The sequence below is a fragment of the Microtus oregoni genome, unplaced genomic scaffold (assembly GCF_018167655.1).
Source record: "Microtus oregoni isolate MIOR12 unplaced genomic scaffold, Mior012 000064F_ref0000363, whole genome shotgun sequence".
NCBI lineage: Eukaryota > Metazoa > Chordata > Mammalia > Rodentia > Cricetidae > Microtus > Microtus oregoni.
Window position 1 is genome coordinate 5,124,098 of NW_024543874.1, and position 19,311 is coordinate 5,143,408.

The 19,311-nt window shown below is 47.0% G+C and overlaps 1 protein-coding gene across 14 annotated transcripts in view; it reads right to left on the minus strand.

Moving 5' to 3' along the window:
* The window catches only part of Prkag2 (protein kinase AMP-activated non-catalytic subunit gamma 2), a 271,437-nt gene that overhangs the window by 21,501 nt on the left and 230,625 nt on the right, over positions 1-19,311 (minus strand). For 11 of the 14 annotated variants that reach the window (XM_041640579.1, XM_041640572.1, XM_041640571.1 and 8 more), the window contains one exon: positions 8,120-8,226. In XM_041640579.1, coding sequence (XP_041496513.1) covers positions 8,120-8,226 — 107 coding nt within the window. The remainder of the gene's footprint in view (positions 1-8,119; positions 8,227-19,311) is intronic. The other 3 variants (XM_041640574.1, XM_041640573.1, XM_041640585.1) reach the window with 1 other exon arrangement.

Sequence of the window (19,311 nt, forward strand, 5' to 3'; positions counted from 1 at the left end):
TTATTTTTTTGAAACTGAAAGACAATTAACTTCAATTTTTTTCCTTTGCTGTAACTAAATATTCTTGCATACACAGATTTTCTATAATTAAAATTGTACAAAATAATTCAATATCAGCTTAATTTCTCCCACGTGTGATTGATGATTAACTTGAAACAGTTACACTGGATTATTTGAAATGATAATTAGTCATTATACTAGAAATCGCAACAAATGACATGTTTTCCTACCCCCTCCCCCAAAGATGAGCAAGACAGGCAGACAGCTACAGCTGCACTTTACAGCACTAGAGACAAACATGGCTCTGGGGCTGTGACAGTGCAGGCGCCGAGCGGTGTTAACACACAGCACTCTATTCGACTCTAACACACATCCTTAGGGATACTGTAAGGTGCCATACTTGATTTATTAAGAGCCAAACGCTCAGGGCTGAAAGCAATCCTCGACACAGCAAATGCGAACAGGAAAAACATTCTACGATCATTAATAACTCGAAATGCAAATGCAACATTAAAACATTACTCAGGGCGGCTGCTCTAGTGTGGACCCTGGAGTGGTTCCCAAGCGCCTGTGTGGAGTCGCTCTGAAGAGGACATTGGGACCCTATGTCTCCCTGGGTAGCCTAAGCTGGTCCGGAACTTGTGGCTGTCTGCCTCAGGCTCTTCTGGGTTTAGGATTCCAGGCAGTTCTCCACTCCGGGTCCTTCCCTTCTCTTCTGCCTCTTTGCTTCCCACCACGGGGCGAACAGGCCTCCTCCACCACCTGCTCTCATCATGATGCACCATGCTGCCACAGTCCCAACTGAACCAGGAAGAGTGACAGTGGCAACCTGGGAACTGCCATAACCAAGCTCTTCCTTTGGAAGTTGTTTTATCTGGGGTATTCTGTCTCAGTTAAGTAAACATATGCTTTTGAGTCTTATCTAACATGAGAATTATTTTATTTTTTTACTACATTCATTTGTTGTGTGTGTATGGGGACGGCTCACGCCATGTGCACATGTGCAGGTCAGAGAGGACAACTGCGGCAGTCAGGTCTCTGCTACCTCGGTACCTGAGGATCCTACTCTGGTTACTGGGCTTGGTGGCAGGCACCTTGCTGGCCCCCCACCAGCACTATTTTAAGTGATGTGTTTGTGCTGGCTACATATCAACTTGACACAAGCAAAAAAGCATCCGAGAGATGAGAACCTCAAGAAAATGCCTCCATAAGAACAGGGTCGAGGACCGGCATTGACCAAAACACTTCTTACCAAGGTAGGGGCGTGGGAATTGAAGAAACAGAAGTAAAGAATACAAAGACGCATAAAAATAGTAAGACAGAAAACACAGAAAGTATCAGGAAGGCATTCCAATGACTGAAATCCTAAAATTCACCTGTGTTTATTTTTTCACAACTTTTATACCCAACATTGGGGGGGGGGGAGAAAGGTAACAAAAGACTTTATTAACATGATACATAGGAAAACTCACACAGCCAATCACTTTATCACTCCGAGACATGAAATCATTAGCATTCTATAGTCTAGGTCACATGTTCTGAAGACTGCTCTTCCCCAGGTGACCTCATAGTTACAGAAGAAGGAGCAGAAGTCCATTTGCACATCCTGACCACCTGTCAGGACGGCATGGTGCTATCTTAATTTCAACAGAACCGAGCTGTCACATCCTGAGTTGGGCCGTGTAACTACGTTTGTCAATCTCTAAACTCTCTGACCATCAGACAAGGTGGAAATGGGCCTGCATTTTTGGGTCAACTGGCTGTAGGCAAGCCTGTAGGAAACTTCCTTAATTCCATTGTAGGTGGCGCCATCCTAGGCTGGGGGTCCCGGGTTCTTTAGGAAAACAAGTGGAGAAAGACAGCAAGTGCCGCCCCTCCATGGTCTCTGCATCAGCTCCTGCCTCCAGGTTCCTGCCCTCACTGCCCTCAGTGATGGACTGTTACAGGGAACTGTGAGAAACAAACCCACTCCTCCCCAAGCTGCTTTGGTCATGGTGTTTCACCACAGCAATGGTCACCCTCAGACAGTGTTACGCACAGCTTGTATCAGGAATCATGAAACCATCCCTACCATTGGATCTTCAGCTTGTTTCTACTGGATTACTTGGGGAGTGGGATTCCTTGAACTAAAGATGTTCAATGTGGTATTATGTTTGACATTAAAAACTGGGAAAACACTCACCCAGCAGAAGAAAACTATGAAAGTGGGAGCTTAAGTTTTTAAAAAATATTTTATGTATGTAGCGCTTTGCCTGTATGTATGTCTGTGCATTGCAGGTGGTTGTGAGCTGCCATGTGGCTGCTAGGAATCGAACCTGGATCCTGCAAATGTGCTTAACCACTGAGCCAGTTCCATGGAGTTTAATGTCAATATTCACATATTTTGACTACTCAAAAGCATGAGGAAATTCTTGCTTTCTCATGATGACTTCTCTGATCCAGTCTGTCTAGCTTCCTCCCCACCCTGCTCTATGTACTTCAGTTACAAGTGTCCCCAGGTCCTGAAATTAGTCACTGAAGAGGAAACCAAATAGCACTAATTCATGTTTGTGTTAAAGTCAGGGTTTTGTAGTCCTGGCTCATCTAAAACTTCTGATCCTCCTGCCTCAACCTGGCAAGTGCTGGGATCACAGGTATGCACAAACCACACTTGGCTCAAGCACTGTTTTGTGTGTGTGTGTGTGCGTGCACGGGTGTGCCAGGAACGCAGGAGAGGCTCCATTCACGCTTCTGGAGGAGTCCATTCCTTTTCCTTTCCTCATTATCAGGTCTGTTCTCAACATGGCCTCCAACATCACAGAGGGTCTGGTGAGATCTCTACCTTCTCTTATTGTATCAGGATGTGATGCATCCGGGCAGAAATCAGACTCAGTTTTGTTCAGAGACAACATTTCACAATCTCTAAATGATCTTCCTCTAACTTCTTTCACCCTTTCCAGCTCACGATCAGTTTCCTTGACAAGAGAAGCGCCACAGGCCAAGGAGAAAGGTTCCAGCCACACCAGGGAACTTGAGCAAGGGGATCAGTTCTTCCTTTTCTTCTAGTCTTGAGAATAGGGAGTATCCCAATTACCTTGTGCATTTTAATTTTCAACTCAAATTATAATTACACTGTGCATCCCTCTTCTGGCTAGAGCCTTCTATTTTACATCTGACGACGTGTGTGTGTGTGTGTGTGTGTGTGTGTGTGTTTGTGTGTGTGTATGTATTTACCCCCCCCTCCCTTTTTTGAGATGGTCTTGCCGTGTAGACCAGGCTGGACTGAACTTGCAACAATTCTCCTGCCTCTGTCTCCTAAGTGCTGGGACTACAGGTTTGACTGCCACATTCCGGAATCTTGGCCTTTCTCTTGGCCTCTCACGGCTGGCTGACCACTGTGTAAGAATCATCTTCCTTTGCTAGGAATCCCGTGACAAGCTTTCTTGGGTGAACATGGCACAGGCTTCCCTCTTCTCACGACAGTCCTGGTCAGCCTTGCCACCTTCTTGCTGGGGACAGGTTTCACCACGCCCCCTCCACAGCAGGAAATAGCTTACACACAGAAATCACTGTACCATCTTGCTATCTTACATCTGCAGAAACGTGGGAAGAATGTGTGAGGACAGGCCAAAAAGCAATTTAACACTCAACCAGTGGAGCGGACTGCTGCAGGTGGACTCATTGAATGCTTGGCCTGTGCAGCTAGGGGAGGCTCTAGCTCCTTGATGGCTAAACTCAGGGCAGGTTAAGGCCATGTGAAGGGAGGCTCTGATACTGTTACTCCTACAGAACAACTAAGACAGGAACACTGGCTGACGCCTCGAGGGCAATCTGCATGCCTGGCGCCAGGACACTCTCTTCAAGCTGTAGAAGAATGCCTGTGCCTTAACTGGGGGCAGCGCTGTCCCACTATGCAGACAGTGTCTGATTTTCACGGGACTGGTATTCCCAGGCAGCAGAAGGCCAGTGTAGGAGTCACGCCAAGGCAGGTGCAGGTACCTATCAAGGGCAGCCAAGGAAGAGGGGAGTTAGAATGCTCTGCCTCCACAGGGATCTCTGGTGGCAGCTCCCTGATTTAGTGTCCCCAGGAATGAAACTGATCCAACTTTCTCATTTTAGTCACTTAACAAGAACGCTAGTGGTCAAAAGCCTGACTTGGGTCATCAAATAATGAGAATCCTGTACTTCAGGCTGGGTCAGCTCACTTACAGCACTGGGCAGTGGGCATGCCCTTTTAACATAGTTTCCTGCATGGTGCCCTCCCCATGGGACTTGCAAACAGGGTCGTGAGGAACTGGACATTGGTTCTGACCATAAAATACCACTCCAGTCCTCTAGTGAGGGTGGGGGTCCTGGGTCTCAAGCTGACAGGAAGCATGTCAGCTTACGCTTAGGTCACCAAAAGCACAGTGAGGCTGCAGGCTTGGGCTGTGGCTATCTCCTCTGTTCTAGAATGTGTGATCCTAACACTGCTGAAGCTCGCCCACAGCTTGTTGACTTCAGCCCAATAGGAAGTTTCTGGAATTTCTGACTATCAGGTTAGGAAATCACACAGGGAGAGCATCCCAGGGGATGCACAGAGGTTGATGTCCTTTGGAAGGACACTCCCTGCCACCACAGGACTCTGAGGGGATCTTCTGGAGGCCACAGGTAGACATTTCCGTGTGCTACGATGGCACTGGCTCTGAGGGGATCTAAAAGCAATTTTCGCTGGGATTTTAGCCTGAGCAGCAAGTCCAGCTGCTCTTCTGCTGGGCCTATGCCACAGCACGGCCAATGCTCAGAACGCTGCACAGTGCTTCCATCAATAAGAAATCCACACCAGGAAAACATCCTGTCGCAGCCATCCCCTAAGACAACTCTTTCCACTTGGGAAACCATTCCTGGCTCATTGCTGAGCCCTGACGGAGACTCAACAACTAACCATGGGATGTCGAAAGGCCATGCAGCTCAACCTCAGCATCCCCCGACCCCTGAGCAGCTCGCTGCTAGTGTGCATGGTGGCACTCTACTGTTAGGTGGAGACAGTGTTTGCCTTCCCTGAGGTGACACCAATGTCTGCAGTGTCTTCCTCGGTCAGGAGTGCTGGCAGTGGAAATGGCTGGCCTATGGATATGTCTTACAATGGCCATGGGCAGCATGATGGACCACTCCATCGTGTGTTGGTGATGAGAATCCTTAGTGGGCACTATCCCATACCATATCTGATTTCTGCTTCTTCAAGCCGGAGATATGGAAAGGGGAGACTTGGACCCTTCAGTTAAGGACAGTATTAAACTTTGGGGGTTTGGAGGTGCTGGAGTGGGTCTTGAGAGACCCAAGCTGGAAAGCCTTAAGCAAGAACACTCCTCCTTCTTTGTTTCAGGGGGACACAGCGTCCCAGTTCCACTCTGCTCTTGCTAGCCAGTGCTACCCTCTGGCCTTGAAGTCTCCTTGGAAATGGCTGACTTTGGCTTACCAGAGCCAGAGTTTCTGAGAACTGTGGTTATTACACATGCTGTTTTTGGTATCTCCCTTTTAAAAACTGAACAAAACATAGTTTTTCAACAAACTTCTTCCTCTTCTCTCCTCTGTTGTGAAATAATCTTTTTGTACACTGTGAAGATGTGTCACTCCAATTGGTTTAATAAAAAGCTGAGCGGCCAATAGCTAGGCAGGATGCCCATGCAGAGAGGATGCTGGGAAGAAGAGGGCAGAGATGCCAGGCGACACGGAGCAAGCAGAATGGGCAGTAAAAAGATGAGGCAATAAAGCCATAAGGCAGAAGGTAAATTAAGAGAACTTAGTTAAGTTATAAGAGCTAGTTGGAAAAAAGCTTAAGCTAAGGTTGACCTTTCATAATTAATATGAATTACTATTTATATTAATTATAACCTCTGGGTCTTTTTTTGTGAACTGTAGGCCCAAAGAAAAGCCTAACTACACTCCTCTTCTCTCAAGTAGCCCAGGTTAGCCTCGAACTTACTACATAGCTGAGGATGACCTTGAAGTCTTGATCCTCCTGCCTCCATCTCCCAAGTGCTGGGAATCTAGGCCTGTACTACTATGCCTCACTCTTTCTTAATGGCCGCATTACAGAATTCTGTGATGTGTCCACTTTAGAAGTCATTCACCCAGCAGGCCTTCGGAAATAGCTTGTTCTGCTGCTTTGCCCCTGCCTCTTTCCGCTCTCAGGGGTGTGTCAAGGAAAGCTGCTGCAGTTAGTCAAGATCTCCAAGTACATCTTCCCTCTGCTCTAACCACCACCAGCACGCTCTGTCTCCTTGTTCATAAATCCCAGCTCCCTCCAAGCTCGAGAGTCGCAGAATAAATCACTTCTGGGACGGGATATACACATGGCTTTGGTTAACTGCAGAAATTATGTTACTGAATTATTGACCTTGGGCATCCGGAAAGCATCACATTTTTCTCAGATTACTCATCCTGGCTAAATTCTTAATTCCAAAGAGCGCCAACCCCAGGGCACAATAAACTCTAGGTAAACAGCAGACTGGCGCTTGTGGCTGCTTCTGTAAATGTGAAGGGTCGAGAGTGTGGGGGAGGCAAGGGTGAGGGGGTAAAGGGGCTGGGCTAGCAGTTTATTTTGGGGACTCAGGATGTCTAGCTTTTTATTCCTTTATTTGTTTGGTTTTGGTTTTTTGAGACAGGGATTCTCTGCGTAGCCCTGGCTGCCCTGGGACTTGCTTGGTAGATCAGGCTGGCCTTGAACTCACAGAGATCCAGCTGCCTCTGCTTCTCTGCTTCCTGAGTGCTAGGATTAAAGGCGCTGCAGCCGCCGCCACCACCACCATCACCACCACCACCACCACCACTATGAAGAATGTTTAGTTATTTAAATACTGAAATTTGTAGCAATAGCTGTAGAGACATTTCTTAGAGTGACTTTTTAAAGACCCACCTTCCCTATTATAATCATGAGTTTGCTTTCTGTCCTATGACTAAGAATCAAAGAATCTTTTTTTTTTTGCTGTGGAATATTATTATTATTATTTTTCAAAGAATCTTAGGTACGTAAAGGGACCTGGTTCAATGAGAATCTACCAGCTGCCAGGCCTTAAAGCCCAGTTATAAAACCAATTGTATTTCCACAAATTAACAAAAGAAAAAGTTGGAAATGCAATTAAGCAAAAGCAAAAATCACTTCTGTCTTCCTGTTGGTACCATGTGGCAGGGACAGAAGGCAGGAAGATGGCTCCAAAGGTCCGGTGTTTCCTCTAAAGTGTAAGCTCTGGATGCAGAATACAAGAGGCTTGGGATAAACTCTTCTGGGAGTTCAGGGTTCCATAGGTGGGTTCAGGCCGAGGCTGCCCCCCACAGGCCGTTGTTGAAATCACACCCTTGCTGGCTTCTTGGGGTGGTCTCTCTTCCCTACCTTTGGGGTTTTTCCTGACAGCACACCCGTCACAAGCCACCTGCCCAGAGTTCTTGGCTCAGTATGTACTTCTTGGAACTCAAGTGAAGGCAATCTTACTTGGTGATGTGGTGTATCTGTGTGCATCCATATATGTGCATGTATATATATTATATATATATATATATATACACATCTTATACACTGAATGTAACTTTATTATACTGAGCATATAGATATAGAACATATACATTATAACTTTCATATGAAATTATTAGCCATATTGACAAAAAGTAAGCAATAAACACAATTTTAATAGAAAAACAATCAGGTTCAAATTTCCTACTGGAACAGATCAATAAAGTTCTTTTGCAAGAAATTATACACCTCAACATCTTTTCTAATATTAACCATAAATTTATTTATTAACCAATAAAGACAATCAGCCACCAGTGGGGGAGCAGTTCAGTACACATTGGCTTAGGCTCCAACCCACAGCAGATAAGCCTGGGTTCAAATTCACACCTTACCACACTAGCTTGGGGATGAGGAGTCTGTGGATTAAATTTTGATTTATGTTTAGCTAGAATTCAGTTTCTGTATCAGTACAATGAGCTTAGCAATAGCATGTTCCTTACGCAGTTACCATGGGGATACAGATGAAACCTCAGCCCAAGGTCTGATTTGTGGAAAGAGCTCAGCCAAGACCGGCTGCCATTGCTGGATTGGATCCATGCAAGCAGCTGCCCCAACAAGCTTCCGGAAGTTCATGGAAGCCGATATACTCACTTGCAACGTAGTGTCGAAGACAACAAGCTTTGAACTGGTTGGAACGATGTCATAACATTTGTGTGACCTCATGAATCGCATATACACGCCACTTTCTGAGTCTTCTGCTAAAAGGAAAGAACAATGGGTTAGTTATAATAATAAACAACTCCCCTTTCAGCCGACAGAGAATGGGCACGCAGAAGACCCACTGCTAATACTTGATGAGAACAGGGTATCCACTCTTGCTGCTTCTGTTCAGGAGAGCTCTGGAAGTATAATAAGACAAGGTGTGGCGGTCAGGGGCGGGGGGCAGTCTACAGATTGAAAAGAAATCCCCTGATTTATTTGCATATGATATGATGATATGATTTTCTACTTAGGAAAAAGTAAAGAGTCTACTTGGAAAAGTCCCACATCTTTTATTTGTATAGCAAAGTCACAGATAAAGCACCATTCCTAGGTCTTGAGCTATTTAAGTGAGCTAGCTGAGTAGAAGCCATCCTGCGAGCCAGTTAGTGAGCATCCTCCTCTAAGGTTCCCACTGTGCTTCTTCCGGGTGCGGAGTGGGTGTCCTGGACAGGGCTGACGTTGTCTGGAATAGCAAGCACGCTTGCCTTCAGGCTCGGAGCAGTTAAGAACGCCTGCCCATTGCTCTTGCAGAGGACCTGGGTTTGGTTCCTAGGACCTGAATGGTAGCTCACAACCATTTTTAACTCTTGGAGATCTGCACTCTTGCCTGACCTCTGCAGGCACTGCATCCATGTAGTGAATTTACATATGTGCAGGTAAAACACTCATACACACAAAATAAAACAATCTTATTTTAAAAATTAGCACTCAAAGTAACACATCTCCTGTGGCATTTCCTAATACTTTGATCTGGCTAACTGCCACTTCCCTTGCCCCATCACTACCCCTCACTGCGTCCAGCCAGCAGGCAGGGCCCAGTGTAGCTGTAGAGACAGGCGGACAATGAGAGGTTTCATCCTCTTTCCTCACACAGTGGGTGCTCCATCCCTACCCTGCCTCTGAGCTGGGCAGGCAGGAAGTCTCCAGGCTTCTATTTTTCTCATCAGCTTTCACTTTCTATCTTGTTAACACTGATTGTGCATTCTAAACTCTGTTTTCCTTCCTGGCCAATTTCTCTGAATGATCGGACTCATACTCGAGTAATGGATTAATTAAACCAGTTTACAAACACCTACAGCATATGGCTTGCGGCAGGTTCTTCCCAAAGCTGACTCTAAGACCAAGGGGGTAAGCGAGACAGAGAAGGAATAGAGAAAAACCCTCAAAATAAGGCTGCACCCGTGAGCAGGTCACAGTTCGACATAACTGGAGGCACAGATGTGACGGGGAATGCTGAGAGCCTGGGTGTAGATCTGACTTCCTGCAGGAGACAGCGCCCATGCCGCAGGGGTCAAGGGTTATTCCCGGGGCATCACCTGAAGTTTTTTTCTGCCCTGAGCACGACTACCAAATGCCCATGGGCAGAGATGGTGAACCGGGAGAACAAGGTTAGAGAAAAGGGACTGCATATGTCAGCCAGCGTTACCAGTGTCAGGGGCTGGGGCTGCGGCCCTCCACAGGGAGCAATACAGTGACCGTGTCTGCTGTCCTCACACTATCAAGCACACCACCAAGGACAAGGTGTGGGTTTATGAGGGCTCAAAACTGGTGACGGCTGAGAGCATGGAGAAGTGAGTCAGTGTGTTGCTATCTTTTCTTGAAATATTTATCTACCACAAAAATGGGGCCCCGCCCAGGAAGAACAGCAACATTGAAAGTGCCAGGACGGAAGCCAGGAAGGTTCTGTGTCAGGGCCATGCGAGGGGACTAACAGGCAGCACTGCAACTCATGGCAAAGCCATGCCTGCATGAGCCTTGGAGAGGTAGAGCCCCGAGGACTACGTGTCCTGAGGACACCATGCTTCTTTGGCTTCTTTGGAGCATAGCTCTAATTGTTGCCTTGGTCCCTTATGCAACGGTTGTGTGAAAACTCTCGGTGTTTCTAGCCCCTCACTGGGCAGTGTTACTGGTACTTAAAATAACAATGATTGGCTTCTTCCAAGCATTGCTGCTGGAGCAGATGAATGATTCGAGCACCACCCTTAGAAAGAATTTAGACATGTAGACTTGTTAGTAAGGTTAGGTTAGGGTGTTTCTGCTAATGGCTTTAAGGAAGAAAATCTTGGGGAACAATTTAAAGTTTAGAAAGGTACATTTCTAAGGGTTGGGTGAGGGACTTACTGAGGTCAAGAAGAACAAAGACAGCCTGGTTTTTATTAACTGACAAGCCTTTTTTGCTATAGATGGGTTGGTGATCAAAAGTAATGAGTAATTCTTTGTACCCATTTCTGCCCGCAGCTTCCTGAGATAAAGAGACTGGAAGAGTGGGTATGCACCCTGAGGATTTACACTAGAGCTGACTAATTGTTTTTCATATATAAAATTTTAGATCTGTGATTCTTTTAAGATTTTTTTTTATAAATTACCTTTTGAGATAAATAATAAATTGATTGATCCTTTCTTTGTAACCACAAAATGCAGCTCTGCCAGTAAAAACACTGAGAAAAATGCCTTGCTTGCTTATCCTCTGTTAATCTATAGCAAGCTGCTTGGACAGGAATGCATGTGGGTTCTTGTGTATTTGCTTTTCACTTCTAATATGTAAAATGTTTAATCATGTAAGACATATGGAAAACGGTTTTCATTGGTATTCATTGTAATTATTCATTTAGAAAACAGATTGTAGTCACACTGTAATTCTTATAGTGCTTGAAAGACCTTGCTGGGGTATATAAGCTGTAAGGACACACAGAAGGGATATCTCTGAATAGAGGTAAGAAACAAAAGAGAAAAGAGAGCAATGAGAGACTCTGAAATTGTGTGTGTGTGTGCTTTTCCCTTTCTCACCTGCCCCAGAGTTACGTTTTGCCCCACTTACCAGCCCCAGAGTTAAGTTTTACTTCCTCAGATAGAAAAATCAAATGGACAGAGAGGGAGAGCGAGGCAAGAATTATCTTGATAGAGGGAACCATTATGGGGTTAGCGAGAAACTTGGCACTAGGGAAGCTCCCAAGAATACACAAGAATGATTCCAGATAGAACCCTAGGCAATAGTGGAGAGGGGGACTGACTTGGCCTTCCTGTAATCACACCGAGGACTACTGTACTGTCAAATCTGCATCCAGTAACTGATGGGTGCGGATGCAGAGGTCCACAACTAACCAGTAGGCCAAGCTCCCGGAGTCCAGTCAAAGAGAGGGAGGAGTGATATAATATGAGCAAAGGGATCAAGACCATGATGGGGTAACCCACAGAAACCACTGACCCAAGCAAGAGAGAGCTCACTGACTCTGGACTGACTGCTGGGGAACCTGCACAGGACCGAACTAGACCCCCTGAATGCAGGTGACAGTGAATGAATTGGCAGTTTATGAGGCCACTGGCAGTGGGTCCAGGATCTATCCCTAGTACATGCAATGGCTCTTTGGAGCCCATTTCCTATGGGGAGATAGACACAAGAGGGAGGGCCTTGGTCAGGCCTCAATGAGGTGATAGGAAAGCCTCATAAACTGCCTGTATACAGTCAGTTATGAGCTGTCCAATGTGGGTACTAGCAACTGAACTGGGGTCCTCTGGAAGAGCAGTAAGTGCTCTTAATGGCTGGGCCATCTCTCCAGCCAGTCCCTTTCTCCTTTGATTCACTGGTTCTTACATTCAGAGTAGGTCCATCCTCTTGGTTAATCCTCTCCAGAAATGCCCACACAGACACACTTGGAGGTGTGCTACATTAATTCAGGTGTTTCATAGCTAGTGAAAGTTGGCAATTAACAGTCACAGGGCTTAATAGCCAAGGAGTTTGCCACCAAAGCCCAGTGACCTGAATTTGATGCCTGGAAGCCACATAAAGGTAGAAGAAGAGAACCAAGCCCTCAAAGTTCTCTGATCTACACACACACACACACACACACACACACACACACACACACACACACGGTATATGTTCCTTGCTCCACCTCATGCACACACAATAAATAAAAATTAAACTAAGATGAATTATTGTAAGAACACCTCTTGCCAACTGGACACATAAACACTCCCCTAAAGCCAAGACATTCCACCACTGACTTCTAAAAGGCTCAAATTAATTAAAGCCCAAGTCTCTTCCCAGACTCAAGGCTCAAGGCAAACTCAACTATGAGCACTTGCAAAATTTCAAAAGCAAGCTGGGGGTGCAGCTCTGATCCCAGCGCACAGGAGGCAGAGGCAGGTGATCTCTGAAATCAAGGCCAGTCTGCTCTCCGAGCAGTTCTAGTGCAGTCAGGGCTGCAGAGCTGCTACACATGCCTTGACTCGGCCTTTATGGAAATGCCTCTTCTGGGCAGGCTGAGAGTCATTCAAATTTCTGCTCTGGTGTTTGCTCCAATTTTGATTATAAATTCGGCTAAGAGCAGCTGTGCCACAGCTGAACACTGTGCTGCCTTGAAATTTCCTCCACCGGGTTTCCAGTCTTCAAAGCATAGAAAGGCAGAGACAAGTTCTTCGCTGGGATGTAATATGGTCTCGAATCCAATTCCTACTGGCCTTCTAGTGTTCTGAGCTCCCAGCAGCAAAGCCTGCTGAGCTCCAGAGTTCCCAGATGGCATCGTCAACCCGTTCATATTCTCCACAGCACTATTCCAAAGGCTTGGAAAACAGTGTCAGGATGGTCAGCCCAGCTTCTCCAGAGCGTACCTCCAGGGTCAGTTACTTAAAAAATGTTTTAAGGTTTCATTTATATGAGTGTGTGAGTGTGTGTATGTGCTGTGTGCATGAGTGCCGTGTTTTTGGAGGGCAGAAGAGGGTGTTGGATTCACTAGAGCTGGAGTCACAGGTGGTGGCGTGTGGCCTTGTGTGGGTGCAGGGAACTGAACCAGGGTCTTCTGGAAGCGCACCCAGAGCTCATAACTTCCGAGGCACCTCTCCAGTCTCGTTGCTGTCAGCTACTCTTGTGTCACTGCGGCGAAAGGCTGAACCGAAAGGACCAAGGAAGTGTTCTGCTCAGTTTTGGAGTATAGTACATGGGAGGCTGCCTGTGTGATTTGTGAAACAACATACTCAGGTGAAGCACAGCACTAACTCCCAGCAGCCAGAGAGCAGGCCTGTGCAGACTTTCCCTTTTATTCCCTCTGGGCCCCAGCTTAGGAATGGTACCAGCCACAACATTCGGGAAGAACCTTTTCTTCTCAGTTAATTCTCTCTGGAAAACAACCTCAGACAAACCTGGAGGTGTGCTTTACCAATCTCCTAGGTGCCTCCCTACCCACAGGAGCAGACAGCTGAGATTCATCACCCCCGTGGCTCAGCCCAACTGTCACAAACAATAAACCAACCCCAACACAGGATTCTCAGCTTTCTCTTATTAGGTGACTTCGTTAGCTTCACTAGTCCACTTGACACAGCCTAGAGTCATCTGACAGGAAGGCCTCAGCTGAGGAATTCAAACTGCTCTATGGGCATGTCTGAGAAAAGTTGTCTTGATTGTTATTGGTGCAGGAGGACCCTGCCCACTGCGGGCAGCACCATCCCTGGGTCTATATAAAGAATCTAGGCAAGCATGAGCCCGTGAGTGTGCCAGTAAGCAGTGTTCCTCCAGGGTTCCTGCTTAAGTTTCTCTCCTGACTTTCCTCAATGATGGTTTGTGATCTGGAAGAGCAAGGCAAAGAAATCCGTTCCTCTCCATGTTGATTTGGTCATGGTGTTTTTCACAGAAACAGAAAGGAAATTAGAACATTAGGATTTCTTTATTTTTCCCTCATGCCCTTTTAGCTTAGGAGCCCCGCTGTGACAGCCCAGAATCACCGTGCCTGCTTGCCTTCCTCCACACCAGCCACGCAGATGTCCCTTCTGTTTGATGACCTTGACCCTTCTAAGCAGGGCAGGTAGACAACCTGGGGGTCTTGATGACTAGTCTTGGGGTTTTTCCTCACTTTCACCATGGACACGATAGCCAATGTGGATGACCCACCAAATTTGTCACCTGGCTGGGGATGTCTTCCTCAGTGTCCTTATTTTCTTCTCCGTGTTGTGGTCTCTGTAAGGAGGTGAGGAGTTGGGCAAAGCTTCTGTGAAATCTGGCCTACTTCTCCCGGGCTATCAACAGTCATATGTAGAGGGCCTATCCGCTCAGGCACCCAGTCTCTGATGATACACCTGCGTGAGCCACACAGCTCACATTTGGTCTCACACAGCCCTGAGTCAGCTCTGGCTCTGCCTGCCACAGTCCTCCCAGAACTGCCTCCCCCCTGCAGCCTCTAGCCACCTCGATTGGGAAATGAGGCCTTGCTAGAACTCTGTGCTTCCTCGATCACAGTCAGACGTGGGCAGACTTCCTCTGAAAAGACGCTGGATGCAGCCTCTGGGTCACAGGGAGCCGGAACAACATCTTGTATTAGCATGGTATACTTCTTACGTAATGAACCCACAGAGTGCGACAGTGACTAACCAAAGTCCCCACACTGCTCAGATTTCCTTAGTTTCCCTCATGTCCTGTTTCGCTCACAGGATCTTACCCAGGATTCCACACTGCATTCTGCCATGTCTCCTTAGGTGCCTCTCGGCTACAACAGCTTCTGAGGGCCTTTGGAGGTCGCCTCAGCACTAGGCTAAGTCTGATGCTTTTCTCACGCATAGACTGACTTTTGAAGAAGAGCCACAATGTTTTTAAAAATGACTAAATTAAGCGAGATGGTAAAGAGCAAGACAAGTGATAAAATGCCCATTGGTCTGGACGGATCCAGAGAACAACCCACACCCACAGAAACACCTGGATGTGAAGGCAGGCAGGCGAACAAAGTTTAGGCAGATTTCCGATTCTCAGAGCAGTCACTTCCACCGTTTGCATCACGGTTAAGTTCCACATTGCAGTTGGGGGTGGAGAGAAAATAAGTAATTTGAAGTTAAATAGAAAATAAATAAATAAAATCAGCCCAAACAAAGAACATACCCACCCAAAGCAGCTTGCTCAGAACACATCATTTAAATCCCCGAGACAGCCAGAAGTCCAGACTTAGGCCCTTTCTGGGCTGAGTGTTCCAAGTTCCCTCCCTCTCTACGTGGAACTCTCCACTCTCACTTTTGTATCCTGCACACCATGCCTAGACAGACTCTGACTGGTACCTGAAGAACTGGCTCATCAAGTGGAGAGAGGCCGTCTACTCTCTGAGCTGTGTGTCAGCCCAGCGGTGCTGCTAAAGAACAGACCAGAAGGCAGCAAGCATCTCACAGCTTGACGTGAAAGTTAACATCACTGGCACTGTGCAACACCTAAGTTTAAATGCAAACGTGGTACACACTAACTGGGAATACGTGCAAATGAGATCCCTCTTTCTAAAACTGGTTTGAGGACTCAAGGACTTGACGTCCTGCCCCATCTAGCCCCATCCTGCCTATCCGGTGGACCCCATTTTATTCAAGTTCCTAGGGGTCTAGCGGGAACCCATCTGTCTGCCTTTACTGGGACAACCTCTGCACCCCACCCTACCTGATATCATGCTGTGGAGTCCTGTCAGTATATTCTAAAGGAAATGCATGGTCTTCAGGAAGTTGACTTTGGAGAGGCGTTTCCCTGGAGTCCCACTGTGCCTATGCACACACTAGGTGCTTTTCTGTTTGTGGTTTACCACATCCTTTCGGCCGTGGGCTGAACAGTGACACCCAGCTCTCGGAATGGTCACTTAAAACATCTGAATGCAGTTGTTTCATAGCTAGGGATTTTCAGATGTCAGACAGACCCTTACACAAGGCAAGGAGCTTGTGAACAGACCATCCTAGACTTGGGACCAGGACATGTCCTTATAAAAGAGAGAAACATGAAGACCGTGCTGGACACCAAGGATTGCCAGAACATAACAGAAGCATAGAGAGGGAATGGGAGGTGGAGAGAGAGAGAGAGAGAGACAGGCAGACAGAGAGATAGACAGAAAGGGGTGTGCCTGAGAAAGATTCTCCTCCCGCCTTTCCGGCTTCTGATAACTTACATCAGACTGTGACCTTCCAAACTGTGGGAGAATCCGTTTCTGTTGTTCACTGCAGACTTGTTCCAGAGGCCTCAGGACACTACCACATCTTCAAAGATCAGCCCAAAGAGCACTTCCTCCCGCAACACCTTCCAGTTGCACTTCATTGCTGCCGTTCTGACATGTCCATTAGTGCTCCCAGTGGGAGCCCTTGCATGCCCACGGCATTTACAGGCCTGGTTCTCCCTGAGACTGTAAACTGTCTAGGGCGGCAAGCACGACTCGCTTTTTTTTTTACATCCGGGCATTCAGCAAGTTTCCACAAACGTCAGATACAAGTTACCTCTGGCTAAATCATGAGCCACTGAAAAATGAACAGATCAATTGGGCCAAGAGCAAGTGAGAATACGGGGTTCTGTGCTGATTCTGTTAGAGACAAAAGTGTCAACAAGCAGGTTTAAAAGATTATAGGCAAAGGCTTCTAGGGCCCAAAAGGGAAGGCAGGAACTCCTGCAAGTTGTCCTGACCTTATGTCCTGACCACATGAGCTTGGTGACATGAATGTACCCTGTCCCCAAGAATCGCTGGTGAAGCTAGACAGAATGCAAGCAAATAAACTTTATTGACAGTATATGCCTTTATAAAGTTATGTTATTGGAGGGCTGGAGAGATGGCTCAGAGGTTAAGAGCACTGACTGCTCTTCCAGAGGTCCTGAGTTCAGTTCCCAGCAACCACATGGTGGCTCACAACCATCTGTAATGAAATCTGGTGCCCTCTTCTGGCCTGCAGGCATACATGCAGGCAGAACACTGTTTACATAATAAATAAATCTTTATTGGAGAGGGATATTTGGGGTGTGTGTCACAGAAATAATGACCATAGGGAAATTGTCTGTCTATGTAGGAGGATATGGGGTGTTTTCTCCTATGACTCTACTCTCTGCCTTACTGCCTCGACGCAGGGCATCTTACTGAACCTAAAGCTCACCACTGCAGCCAGGATAGACAGACAGCCTGAGAGCTGCTGGGATCTGTCTCCACCTCCCGATGCTGGGGTTACAAGCACATACAGTCATACCTGGCTTTTTGTGTGGGTGCCAGGGATTTGAACTCATGTCCTAATGTTTGGACAGTAAGCCCTCTTACCTACTAAGCCATTCCACCAGCACAATAGATACTCTAAAAGTTCTGAATATAGCTGACTAGACAAATCCAAGTTCCTCATGGAATCTTAAATTACTGGTATTTCCCCAAACCAACTTCCACAAACTTTTAATTTAGAAAGAGATTGCAAAAAAAAAAAATGTGTACACTGCTTCATTTTTTGTCTTAATTGTATGAGAATGAAGAGGATAATCACTGCACTGTGTTAGTCAAGCAGAGCAGTGAAAATTTGATCAAAACAGCAGACACCAGAACAGGGAGTAACAGTATAATGGCTTCCCAGTGAGCATTAATCAAAGCTAAATGCAGGATGGTCGATGAGACGATGACTCCAGGATTCTTGTGTGCGGAGATAATGCTTACTGACTAATTCAGTACTGTGATGGACAGCTCTGTCAGATGACAGGACCTGGAACGGCCTAGGAGACAAACCTCTGGGCATGTCCACAGGGACTAGCTAGACTAGGTGAAGGAAGGGAGCAGACCCACCTGAATGTGGGCAGCAGCACCATCCCCCCTGTCTTAGACTGCCCAAAAAGGATGAAGGGAGCTGAGCCCCAGCCTCCGCTTCTGTCTGCTCCCTGACTTCAGACACAGTGTGACTGTCACTTCTCACACCCACGGCCACAATGGACTACATGGACCCCTTAAATTATGGACCCCAACAAACCCTTCTTCATTTAATTCTTCTTGTCTGGTATTTTGTCACAGCAGTGAAAAAAAATAACTGCTACAGCTACCAGCTGGATGGCACCATCAGGCACCGCTGGTCTCAGGCTGGGAGCAGTCAGCCAGGAGTGAGGCTGTGGCTCTAAGATGCAGAGCATGTTCTGCACCGCCCCAATTCTTAGGGCTGTCCTGGAACTCACAGAGATCCACCTGCCTCTGCCCCCCAAGTGCTGGGATTAAAGGCCTGTCCTGGGACTCTAGATTAGTCTAGAAGGAGAGCTGCCCTGTCATTCTTGGGACAGGGCACACATGACAGATGGTTGATCTCAACCAAAAGGGGGAAAGAAAAGACAGTCTCGGGTCACAGCTGACCTCCCCTCTCCCCGCTTCTCCAGGTCTCCTTGGACACGGACCACAAGAAGGGTGAAAATACCAGGCTGCACCAGTCACAGGCCAGTCCTACCTTCCAGGACAGGCTGCTACACCACGTCAGCATTGGGGTGAGCTATTCTAGCCTCACCTTGAGCAATCCCCGAGGGACTATCTGTAGGCGCCTTAGTGAGCTGTAACATACTGTTCTGTGGTTGCTTTTGTCTTTCAACTCCATTCTCAAACTGGCCACAGACACTACCAGGAAGCGATTGCTGGCAGGTTTTTTTTTCTTTCTTGTCAGCACCGGGGATAGAACCCGGAGCTTCAAACAAGTGCTCTCCCATTGTGTCATGCCCAGCTCCGACATCCTCTGCTTTTATCCTTAGACGGAAGAGGGAGCTGAGAAGAGGCTGTCTAGACACTGTTGTCCAGAAGGTGCCTAGAGGGTGGGGACCACACTGTAACAGGATGTGAGGTCAGGACACTGGGGTGGGGTGGGGTGTTAGGGTGAGGATAGATGGAAGGGGAAATGTGGATTTGGAGGTTCAAACCAACAACTTGGTTCCAAGTCTTGAGCATGAGAAAAGACCCATCCTGCAGTATCTCTACAAGAATTGGAAATTTCTGCCAGTCATTACTATTGGAAATGTCAGTAGGAAGTATGAAGATGTTTCCAAGAATAACCGCATAGAATAGCTAAATACCATAATATAAACAACCATCGTGATACACAGTAACCAATACTGTGGCTGCTTAGCCATGCCTTACTCTCAGTTCATGTCCCACTCTCAGTTTATGACCAGCATTAACCCCAAGCTCTGAGTCCATAGGGAAGTAAGCTATGGCCCCACTCCTCAGAGGAAGACACTGAGGCTGAGGGTTCAAATAGCTTTCTCCAGAGTAACATAACACTAACAGTGAGAAGCCAGGGTGTCTGACATTCTAGACAGGGCCAGGAGACAGTGACGGAGGGTGGTGGAACCAATTCGACAACATTACATA